The sequence below is a fragment of the Chiloscyllium plagiosum genome, chromosome 16 (genome assembly GCF_004010195.1).
Source record: "Chiloscyllium plagiosum isolate BGI_BamShark_2017 chromosome 16, ASM401019v2, whole genome shotgun sequence".
In the NCBI taxonomy this organism is placed as follows: Eukaryota; Metazoa; Chordata; class Chondrichthyes; order Orectolobiformes; family Hemiscylliidae; genus Chiloscyllium; species Chiloscyllium plagiosum.
In genome coordinates this window covers 69,922,243-69,940,810 of record NC_057725.1, presented here as the reverse complement: position 1 = coordinate 69,940,810, position 18,568 = coordinate 69,922,243, and the positions used below count along the sequence as shown (strand labels likewise).

Sequence of the window (18,568 nt, the reverse complement as noted above, 5' to 3'; positions counted from 1 at the left end):
TACATCCACTGCTCTACCCTCGTCCACATGCTTGGTCACCTCCTCAAAGAATTCAATAAAATTTGTAAGGCAAGACCTACCCCTCACAAATCCTTGCTGGCTGTCCCTAATCAAGCAGTGTCTTTCCAGATACTCATAAATCCTATCCCTCAGTACCCTTTCGATTACCGAAGTAAGACTAACTGGCCTGTAATTCCCTGGGTTATCCCTATTGCCTTTTTTGAACAGGGGCACAACATTCGCCACTCTCCAGTCCCCTGGCACCACCCCCATTGACAGTGAAGACGAAAAGATCAGTGTCAACGGTTCTGCAATTTCCTCTCTTGCTTCCCACATAATCCTAGGATATATCCTGTCAGGCCCGGGGGACTTGTCTATCCTCAAGTTTTTCAAAATGCCCAACACATCTTCCTTCCTAACAAGTATCTCCTCTAGCTTACCAGTCCGTTTCATACTCTCCTCTTCAACAATACGGTCCCTCTCATTTGTAAATACTGAAGAAAAGTACTCATTCAAGACCTCTCTTATCTCTTTCGACTCAATACACAGTCTCCCACTACTGTCCTTGATCGGACCTACCCTCGTGCTCGTCATTCTCATGTTTCTCACATACGGATAAAAGGCCTTGGGGTTATCCTTGATCCTACCCGTCAAAGATTTTTTATGCCCTCTCTTAGCTCTCCTAATCCCTTTCTTCAGCTCCCTCCTGGCTATCCTATATCCCTCCAACTGTCTGAACCTTGTTTCCTCAGCCTTATGTAAGCCTCCTTCTTCCTCTTTACTAGATATTCAACCTCCCTCGTCAACCAAGGTTCCCTCACATGACCATCTCTTTCCTGCCCGACAGGTACATACATGTCAAGGACACGTCGTATCTGTTCCTTGAAAAAGTTCCACATTTCAATGACATCCTTCCCTGACATCCTATGCTCCCAACTTATGCTCCTCAGATCCTGTCTTGCAGCATCGTATTTACCCTTCCCCCAATTGTAAAACGTACCCTGTTGCATGCACCTATCTCTCTCCATAACAAAGGTGAAAGTCACAGAATTGTGGTCACCATTACCAAAATGCTCACCCACTAACAAGCCCATCACTTGTCCTTGTTCGTTACCGAGTACCAAATCCAATATGGCCTCCCCTCTGGTCGGACAGTCTACATACTGAGTTAGAAAAGTTTCCTGGACATTCTGCACAAACACCGCCCCGTCCAATCTACTTGATCTAAAGAGCTTCCAAACAATATTTGGGAAGTTGAAATCGCCCATGACTTACTACCCTGTGGCTTCTGCACCTTTCCAAAATCTGTTTCCCAATCTGTTTCTCCACATATCTGCTGCTATTGGGGGGCCTCTAGTAAACACCCAACAAGGTGACTGCTCATTTCTTATTGGGTGTCACAGTAAAGATTAAGCCCTTTGCTGTTACACAATGAATGTTCATTACTTTAACTGGCTTCACACAATGAATAATTTTCAGCTTGTTAAACTGACCTTACATACTGAATGCTTCCAATATTGTTAAATGGCTCTACATATGAATGCTTTTCCACCTTGCTGACCCATTACCCTTGCGTCCCGCACCCCATTGTTAACTGCAAGATCTTATCTGATCTTAGTCATGCTGGGTTGAACCTCTTGTTTCACAAAACTCAAAACTCAACTCTTTCCCTGCACACATTCTCAGTCAAAAATCCTCCCAAATGAGACATGATCTCAATAGTTCAGTGAGAGGGGGAGGAATTGTTCCCCCTTACTCTGCCTGTGATCTCCTATCTTACAGCAGAGTAGGTGAGTGGGGCTATGTTTAGGTGTTCTCTCCCAAAACTGCTTCAGATACTCTCCTCCCTTTATTAGCTCCGCTCCTAATGACCTTGATATACTCTGAAAAACTTTTAAAATGCAACATACTCTTTAGAAATTTCTGTCTTTCGCCCTCTTCTGGAAGGACTGTACCATCACAGTTGTAGAATTTTACATTACACAGGGAGGTCATTCAACCCGTTTTGTCTTCACCAGCTCCTGTAAGAGCTACTCTGCTAAATCTGTTCTCCAGCTGTATCTCTGTAGCTATCTTAATTCATCACTTTCAAAGATATATCCCTTTTGAAACCACCTCCACTACTCACCCAGACAATGCATTCCAAATCCTAACCATTCTCTGAAGAAAAACTCTCATTCTGGTATCATTCTTGTAAATCTCCCTTTAAGTCTAGCCAGGGTTCCAGAACTGATCACAACACTCCAAATGTGATTTGACCAATGATTTGTAAGTGTATAACATCAAACAAAGGACAATACAGCACAGGAACAGGCCCTTTGGCCCTCCGAGCCTGTGCTGACACATTTTGCTCTTCCGTTCTAAAACTGTCTTCACTTACAGGATCTATATCCCTCTATTCCCTTCCTATTCACATAATCATTTAGGTGCCTTTTGAATGCTGCTATTGCGTCTGCTGTCCATCTCTTCCTCTAGCAGCACTATCCAGGCACTCACCACCCTTTGTGTCAAAGATGTGCCTCGCATTTTTAAACTCCCCCTGCACCTTGAATCTGTGACCCATTCACCCTGGGAAAAAGCCTCTTACTTTCCACTCTATCCATGCCTTTCACAATCTTCTAAACTTCTTCAGGTCACCCCCTCAACATCCTGAAGTCGAGTGAAAACAAACCCAGTCTATCCAACCTTTCTTCATAGCTAAAATCCCCCATACCACGCAACATCCTGGTAAACCTTTTCTGTACCCTGCCCAAACATCCACATCCTTCTGCCAGTGTGGTGGCCAGAACACTAAGTAATATTGGAAGTATGGGATAATTAAAATTCTGTAAAGCTGCAGCAAAATTTATCTATCCTTAGGCGAAAGTGAGGACTGCAGATGCTGGAGACCAGAGTCAAGAATAGAATGGCGCTGGAAAAGCACAGCAAACCTGGCAGCATCCGAGGAGCAGGAAGGGCTCCTGCCCGAAACATTGATTTTCCTACTTCTCGGATGCTGCCTGGCTTGCTGTGCTTTTCCAGCGCCATTCTAATCTTGTCTATCCTTATACTCAATGCCCCTTCTAATGAAGGCAAGCACGTCATAGGCCTTTTTTCACTACGTTTTCTCTACTGCACATTCAGATCTCTCTGTATATCAATACTCCTAAAGTCTCTGCCACTGACTGTATAATTTCCAGCTGTACTTGACCTTCCAAAATGCATCACCTCACATTTGTCCAGATTAATCTCTACCTGCCACCAACTGATCTATATCCTGCTATATCCTCTGACAATTCTCCTCACTATCCACAACTCCATCAATCTTTGTATCGTCGGCAAATGTACAAATTTGACCAGCCATGTTTTCCTCCAAATCATTTATGTAGACCACAGACAGCAGAGGTCCCAGCACTGATCTCTGTGGAACACCACTAGTTGCTGCCCTGCATTCCAAAAAGCATCCTTCCATTGCTGCCCTGTATCTTCTATGACTAAGCTAGTTCTGTATCCATTTTGCCAGCTCACCCCTGAGACCATGTGACTTCACCTTTGTACCAGTCTGCTATGAAGGACCTTGTCAGAGGCTTTACTGAAGTCAATGTAGACAGCATAAACGACTTTTACCTCATCAATCATTGTCACATCCTTAAAAAACTCGATCAATTTAGTGAAGTGTGACCTCCCCGTACAAAGCCATTCTGTCTATTTTAAGTCCATATAGATCTTGTCCCTGAGAATCTTTTCCAATAATTTCCCGATCACCAATGTGAGGATCACTGGCCTATAATCATTTCCTTGCTTTTATACTCAGTGCCTCTATTTATGAACCCTTCTTAACAACTGGTTCAACTTGTCTGGCCACCCTCAGGGAATTATGCATGTGAACCCCAAGGTCCCTCGGCTCCTGTACTCTCTTCAAGGTTGTCCCATTGAGCTTGTATTGTTTCTCCATGTTTCTTCTACCAAAATGCATTACAGTACATTTGAAATTTATCTACAAGGTTTCTGCCCATTTGTCCAACTTGTCAGTGTCTCTCTGAAGTCACTCAACGTCATCCTCATAATTTACTATTCTCCCTAGCTTAGGAACATCTGCAAATTTAGAGGTTTTTCCCCAACACCTATCTCTAAATCATTTATGTAAATCAGAAAAACCAAGGGTAACAACAACGTTTCCTGGGGAACGCCACTTTCAACTTGTTCCCAATCTGAGAAATATCCATCTATACCTACCCTCAATTTCCAGTCCTTTAGCCAACTTCGAATCCGTGCTTCCAAGGACTCATCAATATCAAAAATTCCTAATTGGCACCATAGCAAATGCTTTCTGCAAGTCCAAATAGCCAACATCCAGAGCACCATCCTCATCCATTGCTTATGTTATCTTGTTAAAAAACTCAGTTTGTCAGACATGACCTGCCCTTGACAAAGCCATGTCGACTGTTTAGTATTAACTTATTTTTCTCTAAGTGTATGTTTATCTTATCCCATATTATGGCCTCCATCAGTTTTCTCACTGTTGAGACTGACATCAAGCTTTCAAATTTGTACTTTCTTGGGTTACCCTTTGACCCTTTCTTTAACAGCAGTGTCACATTTGCAGTCCTTCCTGTCCCCTGAAAATAATAATGTTCAGAGAGGCCCAGAAAATTTCTGAGTGGCTCTGCGATTTGTTTCCTTACCTCTCTCAGCAAGTCAGGAGCAGCACAGTGGCTCCTTTGGTTAGCCCTGCTGCCTCAGTGCACTAGGGATTCGATTCCAGCCTTGGGTGACTGTCTGTACACATTGGCACATGCTCACTGTGTCTGCGTGGGTGTCTTCCCACAATCCAATGATGTGCAGGTTAGGTGGATTGGCCATGCTAAATTGCCCATAGTATCTAGGGACATGCAGGCTAGGTGGATTAGTCATGGGAAATGCAGGGTTATAAGGCTGTGGGAGGAGGGGGTGGTGTTGGTCTGTGTGGGACACTCTTCAGAGGGTCAGTGTGGAATCAATGGGCCACATGGCCTGCTTCCACACTGGAGAGATTCTATGATCTAGGATGCTTCCCATTTTGACCTGGTGAGTTTTCTACTTGGAGTGCTGCCAGTCTTTTTAGCACCTCTTCTATCACTGTACTACTCAGTTGCTCAACACCCATGTTTTCAACTAGGCCCTTGACAATATTTGGGTAAGACAGAAGTAAGATATTAATTTTATGCCTCTGCTATACCCTTTGTTTCAATGAGAAGCTTGTCCTGTTTGTTCCTTTGGGGCCGCACTCTATCCTTCACTAACCTTTTAGGATTAATATGTTTGAAGAGTCGCCTTTGAATCCGTGGGATTTGCTTAAGTCCAGACATTCAGGAAGATCAAAATGCATTTCCCCTACCTCTGCAACTGCCTTTTTAAAAATGTAAAATAAAGGCTGGGAATGCATCACTTTTAAGTTAATTATTTCTTCCCAGCGTATTTTCTTCATATGATTTAACTTTCACATTCTTATTTGACCCTGCATTTCCACAAGTTATGAGAGAGGTTTGACACCTCAGCCATTTCCTCTTTCGCTGCTTACAAAATGGATATGGAACTGGTCAGGTGATAGGAAATGGAAAGGAATGGTGAATGGATATTTCTCAGGCTGGAAGAAGGTTTGTCGTGGAGTTCCCCAAATGAATGGATTGCATTGTGTGGAAAGGCTAAGTGGGCTAGGCCTGTATCTTATTGAGTTTAGAGTAAGTCAGAGGTGAGGGGACTTGACTGGGTGGATATGGAAAGGATTGTTTCCTCTTGTGGGAGAATCTAGAGCTAGAGCGAGAGGTCATAGTTAAAAAATAACGGGTAGCCCATTTGAGACAGATGAGGAAAACATTGCTGAGGGTTGAGCATCTTTGGAAAAAGGTAGTTGATACAGAATCTTTAATTATGGCAGGGGTAGTTTTGATTACCAATAGGAGGAAAGATTATCAGGGATATACAGGATTGTAGGATTGAGGTTAAAATCAGATCAGTCAAGATCTTATTGAATGGCAGAGCAGGCTCGAGGGTCGAGTGGCCTCCTCTTGCTCCTTGGTCTATTCGTATGTCATGAAATATGGAAGAATTATAAACTGAGAGGAAGACAGTATAGAACTTTAAAAAGACATTGACAAGTTGATGAAGTGAGTGTATAGATGGGACATGAATTTCAGTGCAGAGAAGTGTGAGGTAATGTCTTTGGGTAGAAAGAACATGGAGAGACAGGATAAACTCAAAGGTACAATACTAAAGGAACTGCAAGAGCTCAGCAAGCTGGGTGTGTGTCTCTTTAGTAATTGAAGGACAGGAACGTTGAGACCGTGGTTAATAAAGCATACAGTATCCTGGGTTTTATTAATGGGGCAGAGAGTGCAAGGAAATAAATAGAGAAGACGATTCCTATTGGTGGGAAGGTTGGAGAACCTGAAGGTGGAAGGTGACTAACAAAAGAAGCAATGACGACATGTGGGAAAACAATAGCTAATAGGGAAGGCAAATGGAATGTTGGCCTTTATGTCAAAGGGAATGGAGAATTAAAATGGAGAGGTCTTGCTAAAATTGTACAAGGTATGAGTCAAACTTGAGTGGAATACTGTGAACAGGCTTGGTTCCTTTAAGGAAATATATGATAGTATTGGAGGCAGTCCAGAGAAGGTTCACTCAGCTGATACCAGGTTTGGAATGACTTTCTTATGAGGAGCGTTGGGTAGGTTGGGCTTGGACTCAGTGAAGTTTGGAAGGGTGAGAGGAGACCTTAATGAAACAAACTCTGAAAGGGGTTCAACAGGATAGATGTGGAGATGTTGTTTCTCCTTGTGTAGAGTAGGTGTAGTATCACAGAGCATAATCCCAAAGTAAGTGGTCTCTCATGTAAGGCTAGAGATGAGGCGGAATATTTTTGAGTGTCATGATTCTGGTATTCTTCACCTGAAGAGGACTGTAGAGGTTGGGTCCTTACCTATATTCAAGGCTGAGATGCACCATTTCTGATCCGTCAGGAAATCGAGGGTTATGAAGTAAAGCAGGAAAGTGGAGTTGAGGATTGTAAGATGGACCATGACAGGTGGAGCAGACGCAAGGGGCTGAATGACTTTCTTCTGCTGCAACGTCTTGGGTAGCTAAGGAAAAATTAAGCCCACTCAGGGACAAATGAGGAAAGTTATGCGTGGAGCTGGAGGATGTGGGTGAGGAGAAGGACATGCAGAATGGTGAGTATCAAGAGGAGTACGTTGCTGTTCTCGGGCATGTCGTTATATTAAAGGAGGTAGTGTTGGGTGTTTTAAAAAGCATTGAGGTAGACAAGTCCCCAGGATCTGAAGGGTTCTATCCCAGAATGCTGAGGGTGGCAGGTGAGGAAATTGCTGAGCTCTTTATATCCTCTTTATTTAAAGAAGAGGTCCTAGAGGACTGGAGAATTGTTCCTTTGTTTAGGAAGGGCAACAGGGATAATTCGAGAAACTACAGGCCAGTGAATCTTGTGTCAGTGTTGGGGAAATTACTGGAGAAGTTTCTTGGGGATAGGAATTTCTCACATTTGGAAAAAATATGGACTTATTTAGCAATAAGCGGCATGGCTTTGTGCAGGAAAGGTGGTGTCTCCCGAGCACGTAGCACGCATGTCTTCATCAGTCGGGGCATAGAGTATAAAAGTGGCAAGTCACGTTGCAGCTGTGTAGAACTTTCGTTAGACCACATTTAAAATATTGCTTACAATTCTGATTGCCATACTATAAGAAGAATGTGGAGGCTTTGGAGAGTGTACAGAAATGGTTTATCAGGATGTTGCCTGGTATGGAGGGTAATAGCTATGAGGAGTGATTGAACAAACTTGGTTTGCTTTCACCTGAATGTCAAAGCATGAGGAACCCTCGAAGATTGCTCCAAGGCAAAAGCAAGGATGTACTTCTATGGCTCTCTGAGGCTCTGGTCAGACCACAGTTGGAGAATTATGCACAGTTTTGGGCCTCGTATCTCCAGAAGGATGTACTGTCCCTGGCCTGTGTTCAGAGGTTCACGAGAATGGTCCCAGGAATGAAAAGCTTAACACATGAGGAACGTTTGAGGACTCTGGGTTTATACTCGATGGAGTTTAGAAGGATGAGGAGGCATCTAATCGAAACTTACAGAATACTGAATGGTCTGGACAAGGTAGATGTTGGGAAGATGTTTCCATTGGTAGGAGAGACTAGGATCCGAGGGCACAGCCTTAGAGTAAAGGGAAGACCTTTTAGAACAGAGATAAGGAGAAACGTCATTGGCCAGTGAGTGGGGAATCTATGGAATTCATTGCCACAAAAGGCCGTGGAGGCCAGGTCATTGAGTATATTTAATACAGTGATAGATATGTTCATGCGGATCAAGAGGGTACAGGGAGAAAGCGAGAGAATGGGGTTGAGAAATTTATCAGCAATGTTGAATGGTGGAGCAGACCCGATAGGCTGAATAGCCTAATTTCTGCTCCTATGTCTTATGGTCTTGTGGTCTTATAACCTGTTAGAAGTTTGCAAAATGATAAGAAGCATGGACGGAATGGGTAGCAGAGTCTTTTTTTTCCCCAGGGTAAAAATGTGAATTGCTAAGATAAGGTAAAAGGGGGTAAGTTTAATGGAGATATGAGAGGCAAGTTTATTATACAATGAGTGATAAATGCCTGGAACGTGCAGCCAGAGATGGTGGTGAAGGCAGCGAATACAATAGCAACATTTAAGAGGCATTTTGACAGACATATGAATAGGCAGGGGATAGAGGAATACATACTGCATAGAGGCAAAAGGCTTTTACTTCAGCAAAGCATTATGCCTTGGCGCAGTCTTAGTGGGCCAAAGGGCCTGTTCCCTGATTCCTGATGAAGGGTTTTTACCCGAAATGTTGATTCTCCTGCTCCTCAGATGCTGCCTGACCTGCTGTGCTTTTCCAGCACCACACTGTCTCGACCCTGCTGTACTGTTCGTTGTCTTACGGTTCTTCACACAGTGAGTGGTTAAGATCTACAATGCACTGCCTGAGATTGTAGTGGAGGCGGGTCTAAATGAACCATTCAAATGGGAATTAGAAGGTTATCTGAAAAGGAAGAATGAGCAATGTTACACAGAGAAGACAGGAGAATGACACCATGCAGAATGACCACCTTCTTGCACAGGGACAGCATATATATCATGAGCCAGATGGCCTCTTGCACTGTAACCAGTCTCTGATCATTAGCTCTCATTGTTCTGCCTGTAAGGGACTTGGCAAACCTTTTCCTTTCTCCTTGCCTGCTTCTCTCAACTCTTGAAAACTGCTTTGTCTTTTGCGGCAGTTTGTCAGTCTGGTTCTTTATCTATTTGAAACCTTCTATTCTTTTGACAACATTGTAAATTCCTTTTAACTCTTTAGCCACTGTTGGGCTATTTTAGTTGCAGAATTTTCTGGAAGTGAATTAATATTTGTTGAGAATTACACATTTTTAAAAATGTTTACTATTGATTATCCACCAGCATTTTGACTGAATCTCCCCAGCATTTTTCAGCCAGCACCCCCTCTGAACCTCGCAAACTGACTTTGTTTCAGCTTCAGACCTAGTTTCAAACTTTGCAACATCACTTTTAAACATAATGTGACATTGTGTCAGATTCCAATCACCTTTTCTTAAATGTTCCTTTTCAGTGCACAATTCTGCATTTCAATTCCCTGCTCTCCCTTGTCGTGAATCTTGATCTGACCTTGGCAGGGACTCTGGGAGACAGGAAACATCGCTGAGTTCAGTCACTGGCAAGATTAAAGTGACAGAGTCTCTCCTTTCTTTTACAGGGCGGTTTGCAGATTCTCATGAACTCTCTGAGCTTGGTATGTATAAAGAAGTGGAACCGGGAGCGGGTGTAAGGGAGTGCAGTATTTACAGTAGCATTGAGAAGTTTAATTACAATCCGTAGAAATATCACAGCTGAACTATACCTATACTGACGACAGTCTGCTAGTCACAGACAGAAGGAGTATACAGGCATAAAATGCAGAAACAAAATGTGAAATTGCGCTGTTACTAGACCTGAAATGGTAACTCTGCTTTCTCTCCACAGATGCTGCCAGAATGCTGAGTTTTTCATGCAATTTCTGATGTTGTTTCTGATTTCCAGCATCCATAGTTCTTTGTTTTTATTGTTAAGTATAAAATGCAGTTGCTGATCACAGACAGGAGGAGTGTACAGGTATTGAGTGCAGTCTGTTGCTCACAGGTGGAAAGCGTGTAAAGGTTTTGAACGCAGTCTGCTGATCACAGGCAGAAGGAGTCTACAGATATTGAGTGCAAAGTCTAGATTAGAGGGGTGCTGGAAAAGCCTGAAGGGCTTTTGCCCAAAACGTCTATTTTCCTGCTTCTCGGATGCTGCCTGACCTGCTATGCTTTTCCAGCACCACTGTAATCTAGACCTACAGATTACAGATTATTTACAGTGTGGAAACAGGCCCTTCGGTCCAACAAGTCCCCACCAACCTGCCGAAGCGCAACCCACCCAGACCCATTCTCCTACATTTACCCCTTCACCTAACACTACGGGCAATTTAGCTCGGCCAATTCACCTAACCTGCACACTTTTGGATTGTGGGAGGAAACCGGAGCACCCAGAGGAAACCCACGCAGACATGGGGAGAATGTACAAACTCCACACAGAGAGTCGCCTGAGGCGGGAATTGAACCCGCTGTGAGGCAGCAGTGCTAACCACCGTGCTGCCCACTCTGATTCCAGCATCAGCAGTCCTCAATTTTGCCAGATATTGAGTGCAGTCTGCTGATCACAGGCAGACAATGAACAGCTGCTGAGGACAGTATGCTGATCATAGACAGACAAGGTGTACACGTACTGAGTAGAGTTTGTTGAACACAGACAAGCAGGCTATACAGATACTGAGGACAGTTTGCTTAACACGCAAGTTGTATGAGGGAACTAAGGACGTTCTGCTGACAACAAGCAGACATGGTGTCCCTAAACTGTGAATGATCTCCTAAACTCAGCTAGGTGGAATGTCTCTGCATTGAGGACAGTCTGCGGATCACTATGGACAAGGCCTATAGGTAGTTAGTGCAGTCTGCTGATCACAGACAGGCTGGGTGCATAGGTACTGAGGACAGTCTGCTGATCACAGCTACACAGCTTGTCTCTTTATTGAGGACAGTATGCTGATCACATACAGATGAGGTGCCCAGGTATTGAGAACATTCTGCTGATCACAGAGCAGGTCCCTGTGATTGGGGATTAACTTCTGACAATTCCTGATCCCTGCTGAACATACCCTTGGTTTCTTGGACAAGGGGCTGCATGAGAGATTCAAGTAGATAGACTTGGGAATTCCATGAGGTAGTGTGACTTAATGCCTGTGATGCTCTCGGCACTGACCGGAAGTGGTAGGGGTTGAGGTGCATTGTAATATGGTTGTTTGTGTAAAGGAACTCGTGTGGAGTGAGAGAGAGGTGGTTCGGAAACAGGCCTGAAATGAAATGGAAAGGATATAGTGCGGTTTTGCATGGCAGTGTGCTCAGACCACAATACCTTGTTGTTCACATTGAAAAGTGTATAGGGCAGGATTTGCCTATTGTATTGCTGAAGTGGGGATTGGATGATTGTTTATCAACTAGGAGAAAGTGAGGACTGCAGAACAGTTCTTTACAGTTCAGTTTTTGCTTATTCTGTCTGGTGTCATTATTTCACATGGGTTTCTCTCCACTCGACAGTGTACTCTGCATCCAATTTGCTGGTGCTGGTCAATGATGGAATCCTCAGGAAAGGTGTTGCTCCAACACCGCTGGTGGTAAGTACTACTTCAGGAGGGACGTTTGACCACTGACATGCAGGACGAAAGCCAAAACACAAACACCAGCCCCTTCTCATGCATGGCTATTGTAAAAAATATCCTGATATTTAGGATTTAAACACTGGCTATCTCTCCCATCCAGATATATTTTATTCTGTTTATAAACCACACTGAATATTCCCATTCGATTTCAAGTTTGGAAGTCGCTCCCGGGTAATTAGTATTCTATATATACATGCGCAAAGCCTCTCAATTAGATTCCAGTCTGTAACTCACTCCTGGGTATCTCTTATCCTACATTTAGCCAAGTGAATCCTTCCATTAGATATACACAAAATAGTGCAGATACAGGAATTGTAAAACAATTACAGGAGAAACTCAGTAAGTCTGGCTGCATCTACATTTCAAGTCCAGTATGACTCTTCAAAGCTGAAAGGGATTGGAAAATGATGGTTCCATACATTTGACAGAGGCTGTGGGGAAGTGAGGGGAATATATGATGCGGTGCTTAGTGCAAAAGACAAACGGGTTGTTAATTGTGGTGGAAGCGAGGTAGAGATGTAAAGTAGTTGTAGATTAAGGTGTGAAAGGGGTAAATGTGCACTGACTGCTGTGAGAAAGTAAGCAAGGCACAAATAAGATAGGGTATTGGGGCACGGAGGAGAAGAATGCAGAAAAATGGAAGACAAATGCCATGAGATCAGGCTCTGAGGTGGTGAAATTCAAGTGACGAATCCATAAGGTTATAAAGTGCTTAAGTAGGAAATGAAGCGGTGTTCCTTGAGCTTGTGTTTTGTTTCGTTGACACTTAGCAGCCGGCCCAGGACAAAAGTATTAGCATAAGAGCAATTGGAAGGTCAGGGTCATTCCTGCACATGTCACGCAAGTGTTCCACACAGTTCTCACGCAGTTGCATTTGATCTCACAAAAGTAGACTAGATTGAAGGAAGTACAAGTGAAATGCTGCTTCACTTGGAGTTGTGTTTGAGACCTTGGACAGTGAGGAGGGAGGAGGAGGAGGTTACACCTGAGATTGTGTGGGAAGGTGTCCTGAGGGGACTGAGGAAATGTTAGGAATGATGCAGGAGTGGACTGGGTGTTTTGTAGGGAACAGTCCCTCAGAATGCTAACAGTGGAGGGGAGGGGGAAGGTGCATTTCGTGGTGGCATCCTGCTGGAAGTGGTGGAAATAATGGAGGATGATCCTCTGAATGCTAAGACTAGTGGGGTGGAAAGTGAGGACAAGAGGTACCTAGTGGGAGATATGGTTCTGGGTGAGGAAATAAGATATCTGAGCAGAAGCATGGGAGATGGTTCAGATACAGCTGGAGACATTAACAATCACAATGGAGGGAAGTCCTCGGCTGAAGGAAAAGGAGGTAATATCAGAGGCACCCCAAGTAGCATCATCAGATCATCAGCGGAAGGGAAGTTGGTGTCACAATGGTGTCCTTGCAGAAGACAGGGTGTGAGGAAGTGTAGTCACGGTTAACAGTGAGAGTCAGTGCATTTATAATGAAACAAAAGCAGACATTGCTGGAAAAGCTCAGCAGGTCTGGCAGCATCTGTGCAGAGAAATCAGAGTTAAGAAATCAGGTCCAGCAGTTCTGAGGAAAGGTCACTGGACCCGAAACGTTAATTCTGATTTCCCTTCACAGATGCTGCCAGACCTGCTGAGCTTTTCCAGCAACTTTTTTTTGTTTCTGATTTACGGTATCTGCAGTTCTTTCGGTTTTTATTTAGCATTTGTAATTAATACTGGTTGACAGCCTATCTTCAGATCAAGGAAGGAGAGGAAAGAGCCAAAGATGGACCAAGTGGAAGTGAGAGAAGGATGGAAATTAAAAGCAATACTGGTGATTTTTTTCAAATCTGGACGAGGGAAGACGGTGGCACTGGTGACATCCATCAATATACTGGAGAAAGTGGATTGCAACAACATATAGTCCACATGTGGATGCTAGTGGCTTTGGACACTGTCCTTTGGGAGAAAGTGAGATGCGTTAAAGGAGAATTTGTTCAAGGTGAAAACTAGCTGAGTTAGGTGAAGGTGGATGACGGTCAATGGGGACTGTTGGGCCTCTTTTTAAGGAGGACGCAGACAGCTTTCAGACTATCGTGGTGGGGATGAGCATGAAGAGGTAGCTTGGGCCAGAAAATCAGAAATTGTGGAACTGCTGTCAAGTCTCAGCAGGATCAGAAATGTAAGTAGGGAGAGACTGAACGGGGGGCGGGGGGGAGGGGAATGTTGAGTCAGGTTGGGATGAAATGAATTCAGTGAGACAGGAACAGGCTGAAATGATGGTCTTCCATGGCAATCTCATTTATGGATTTTGGGAAGGCAGTTGAAGTGGGTTGTGTGGAAGGTATGGACGGGAGATCTGTGGAGGAGATGTTGTCAGTGTCAGTCCTGGAAACAACAGCTTGATGTTCAATGGTGAGGTCATGGTTGTTAGGGTGGAAGGAATAGGAAGATGTGTCTGAGAGTTGGTGCTCAGCCTCTGCTGGGTAGGGGTTGGCATGCCTGACTCTTATCAGCACGTTTGTGACCAAGACCGGGCTTGGCCTTGAGAGAACAAAGCGTTCAGAGGAAAACAAGTTTGATGGGGGAGGGAAGCAGAGTTCAGCCCCTTAAGAATCGGATATATTTCAATGAGATCACCCTCATTCTTCCAAACTCCAATGAGGAGTTCTAACCTGCTTAACCTTTGTTCTTAAGACAATCCCTCCATACTGGGGATCATTCTGGTGAACTTACCCTGAACTGCCTCGAATTAAGTAATCCATTTTCTTCAAGAAGGGGATCAAACCTGTTCTCAGTACTCCAGATTTAATCTCACCAGTGCTTTGAATAAGACATCCCCCCCACTCCTTATACTCCAACCCCCTTGAAATAAGGGCCCACATTCCACATTCCAAGGGACTGTATCGGCGTTACCTCATGCTCCCACGAGGAGGTTGAACAGTTCATCCACTACACGAACACCTTCCACCCCGACCTCAAATTCAAGGGTGGTTGGGTTGGTTCGTCCGGGTGGCCCAGGGGTGCTCTCTGAATCGCTCCGCAAGTAGGCGGTCTGTCTCCCCAATATAGAGGAGGCCACACCGGCTGCAGCGGATGCAGTAGATGATGTGGGTGGAGGTGCAGGTGAATCTGTGGCGGATATGGAAGTTTCCTTTGGGGCCTTGGAGAGAAGTGAGGGGGGAGGTGTGGGCGCAAGTGTTGCACCTCCTGCGGTTGCAAGGGAAGGTGCCGGGAGTGGAGGTTGGGTCGGTGGGTGGTGTGGATCTGACAAGGGAGTCGCGGAGGGAGTGGTCTCTACGGAAATCTGATAGGGGAGGGGAGGGAAATATATGATAGGGGAGGGGAATCCCACACCTCCCCCCTCACTTCTCTTCAAGGCCCCAAGGGAAACTTCCATATCCGCCACAGATTCACCTGCCCCTCCACCCACATTATCTACTGCATCCGCTGCAGCCGGTGTGGCCTCCTCTATATTGGGGAGACAGGCCGCCTACTTGCGGAGCGATTCAGAGAGCACCTCTGGGCCACCCGGACGAACCAACCCAACCACCCTGTAGCACAGCATTTCAACTCCCCCTCCCACTCCACCGAGGATATGCAGGTCATTGGACTCATCCACCGCCAAACCACAACAACGCGACGGTCGGAGGAGGAGCGTCTTATCTTCCGACTGGGAACCCTCCAACCGCAGGGGATGAACTTGGACTTCACCAGTTTCTTCATCCCCCCTCCCCCCCCCTTGTCTCAGCCGGATCCCTCCCGCCTGGCACCGCCTTCCTGACCTGCAGTCTTCTTCTTGTCCTCTCCGCCTCCATCCTACTCCGACCTATCACCCTCACCTTGACCTCTTTCCACCTATCACATTTCCAACGCCCCTCCTCCAAGTCCCTCCTCCCTACCTTTTATCTTCTCCTGCTGAACACTGTCTGCTCATTCCTGAAGAAGGGCCTGTGCCCGAAACGTCGAATCTCCTGTTCCCTGGATGCTGCCTGACCTGCTGTGCTGTTCCAGCAATAAAGTTTCAACCCACATTCCATTAGCCTTCCTAATTACCTGCTGCACCTGTTTAGATTTCCTACAGTATGGACACAGGCCCTTCGGCCCAACAAGTCCACCCCCCACCCCCGAAGGGTAACCCACCCAGACTAATTCCTCTATCGTATATTTACCCCTGACTAATACAGCTCACACTATGGGCAATTTAACATGGCCAATTCACCTGGATTGTGGGAGGAAACTGGAGGAAACCCACGCAGACACAGGGAGAATGCACAAACTGCACACAGACAGTCACCCGAGGCAGGAATCGAACCTGGGTCCCTGGCGCTATAACACAGCAGTGCTAACCACTGAGCCACTGTGTGCTAACTTCCTGTGTTTTGTATACAGGAACCCCTTTTTGCAGTTTTTCTCTTTTGATAAAATAGTCTGTTCTTTTATTTTCCCTTCCAAAATGAACAACTTCAAATTTTACCAAATTATACTTCATTTACCAATTTTTAGCCTATCAATATTTCTGTAAACTGTTTATATCCCTCTTGGCAACTTGTCTTTCCACTCATTTTGTGTTGTCTGCAAATTTGGCTACAGTACATCTGCTTCATTCCTCCAAGTCAATGAACTATAAGTCCCACCACTGATGTCTATGAAATCCCACTGGATACTCGTTGCCAACCTGAAAAGGAATCCCTTATCCCCACATGCTGTTTCCTCCCCATTAGCCAATTCTCTATGCCAGTATCCTACCTCCAACACCATTGGCTCTTAAGTCTTAACCTTATTGAGGGACCTTCTCAAATGCCTTCTAGAAGTCCAAATACAAAGCATCTATTGATTTGCTACTGTCTACTTTGGTTGAGACTTCCTCAAAAAAACTCAACTAAGTTAGAAACAAACGATTTCACTTTCAGTGAGCTGTGCTGCCCCTGCTTATGATTTTCCAAATGTGTTGCTATTTCGTACTTAATAATTGATTCCAACATTTTTTCTAACACAGATGTCACATTGGCAGTTTTCCAATCCTCCAGTACATGTTCAGAATGCAAGGATTTTGGAAAATTATAACCAGTGAATCCACGATCTCTACAGCAACCTCTTTTAGGATGCAAGCATGAGACCTTTAGCTCCATTAGTTCTCAGCATCACAGAAGGCCTTTCTTATACTCTTCATGGGATTCACTCCGATGTTTAAGTTATTGCCATCTCAGTAAATCACCTTTGTCTTGAGCTACTGTTTCTGTTCGACTGCAGTGTTCCAATGTCTCTATTTAACTTTCACTCCAATTAATAACACTTTTGTCTCTTGCACTGGCTATCCACACTATCTGCTTCTCTTCTACATCTGTCAAAAGTTCGAAAGCCACCATCTTCCAACTGTTTTGGATTTGAAGAAGAGTCAAGCATCAGCTTTGCTTCTCTCTCCACAGCTACTGCTTGGCCTGATGACTTTCACCCACATTTTCTGCCTTTAATTAGATTCCGATCTGTAACTTATTTCTGGATATAATTTACTCCCTATATTAACTGCCGCAACCCATCAGTTAGATTCCAGAGATCTATTATTCTATATATAAACCACCGAAACATCTCAACTGCATTCTGGACCGTAACTCACTCCCATGTATCTGTTATTCAATATATAAAAAACCCCTGAACCCGCCCATTAGGTTCACATAAATTATATAGAACATAGAAGAATACAGCGCAGTACAGGCCCTTTGGCCCTCGATGTTGCGCCGATCCAAGCCCACCTAACCTACACTAGCTCACTATCCTCCATATGCCTATCCAATGCCCGCTTAAATGCCCATAAAGAGGGAGAGTCCACCACTGCTACTGGCAGGGCATTCCATGAACTCCCGACTCGCTGAGTAAAGAACCTACCCCTAACATCTGTCCTATACCTACCACCCCTTAATTTAAAGCTATGCCCCCTTGTAATAGCTGACTCCATACGTGGAAAAAGATTCTCACTGTCGACCCTATCTAAACCCCTAATCATCTTGTACACCTCTATCAAGTTACCCCTAAACCTTCTTTTCTCCAATGAAAGCAACCCCTCAGTACTCCGGAACTCAATTCCTCTACCACTAAAAGCCAGTACGCCATATGCCTTCTTCATCGCACTATTTACCTGGGTGGCAACTTTCAAAGATCTGTGTACATGGACACCAAGATCCCTCTGCTCATCCACACTACCAAGTATCCGACCATTAGCCTAGTACCCCATCTTTTTGTTACTCTTGTTACTCTTGGGGCAGCACTGTGGCTCAGTGATTAACACTGCTGCTTCACAGCTCCAGAGACCCGGGTTCAATTCCACCCTTGGGCGACTGTCTGTGTGGAGTTTGCACATTGTCCCTGTGTCTGTGTGGTTTCTTTCGGGTGCTCTGGTTTCCTCCCACAATCCAAACATGTGCAGATTAGGTTAGTTGGCCATGCTAAATTACCCATAGTGCTCAGGGATGTGTAGGCTAGGTGCATTAGTCAGGGTAAATGTAGGGCAATAGAGTAGGGGAATGGATCTGGGTGGGTTACTCTTCAAAGCGTCAGTGTCATCTTGTTGGGCCAAAGGGCCTGTTTCACAACTGTAGGGATTCCATCTATAAAAAGACATATGTATCTGTCTGCACTGACTTGTGTTCAGGGACGATATCTGTGTCTCCACTTTCCCCTTCAGTGGAGAAACAGGCCATTTGGCCCAACAAGTCAACACCAACCCTTCAAAGAGTATCCCCCCCCCCCCCCCCAGACCCATTCCCCTGACTAATGCACCTAA

The 18,568-nt window shown here is 44.8% G+C and overlaps 1 protein-coding gene across 6 annotated transcripts in view; it reads left to right on the top strand.

The window, feature by feature from the left end:
- The window catches only part of pex16 (peroxisomal biogenesis factor 16), a 47,521-nt gene that overhangs the window by 3,154 nt on the left and 25,799 nt on the right, over positions 1-18,568 (top strand). For all 6 annotated transcript variants that reach the window (XR_006314000.1, XM_043706327.1, XM_043706328.1 and 3 more), the window contains exons 2-3: positions 9,772-9,807; positions 11,687-11,763. Coding sequence is in view for 5 of the 6 variants with exons in the window: in XM_043706327.1 (XP_043562262.1) it covers positions 9,772-9,807; positions 11,687-11,763 (113 nt within the window). In the remaining variant the exon portion in view is untranslated. The remainder of the gene's footprint in view (positions 1-9,771; positions 9,808-11,686; positions 11,764-18,568) is intronic.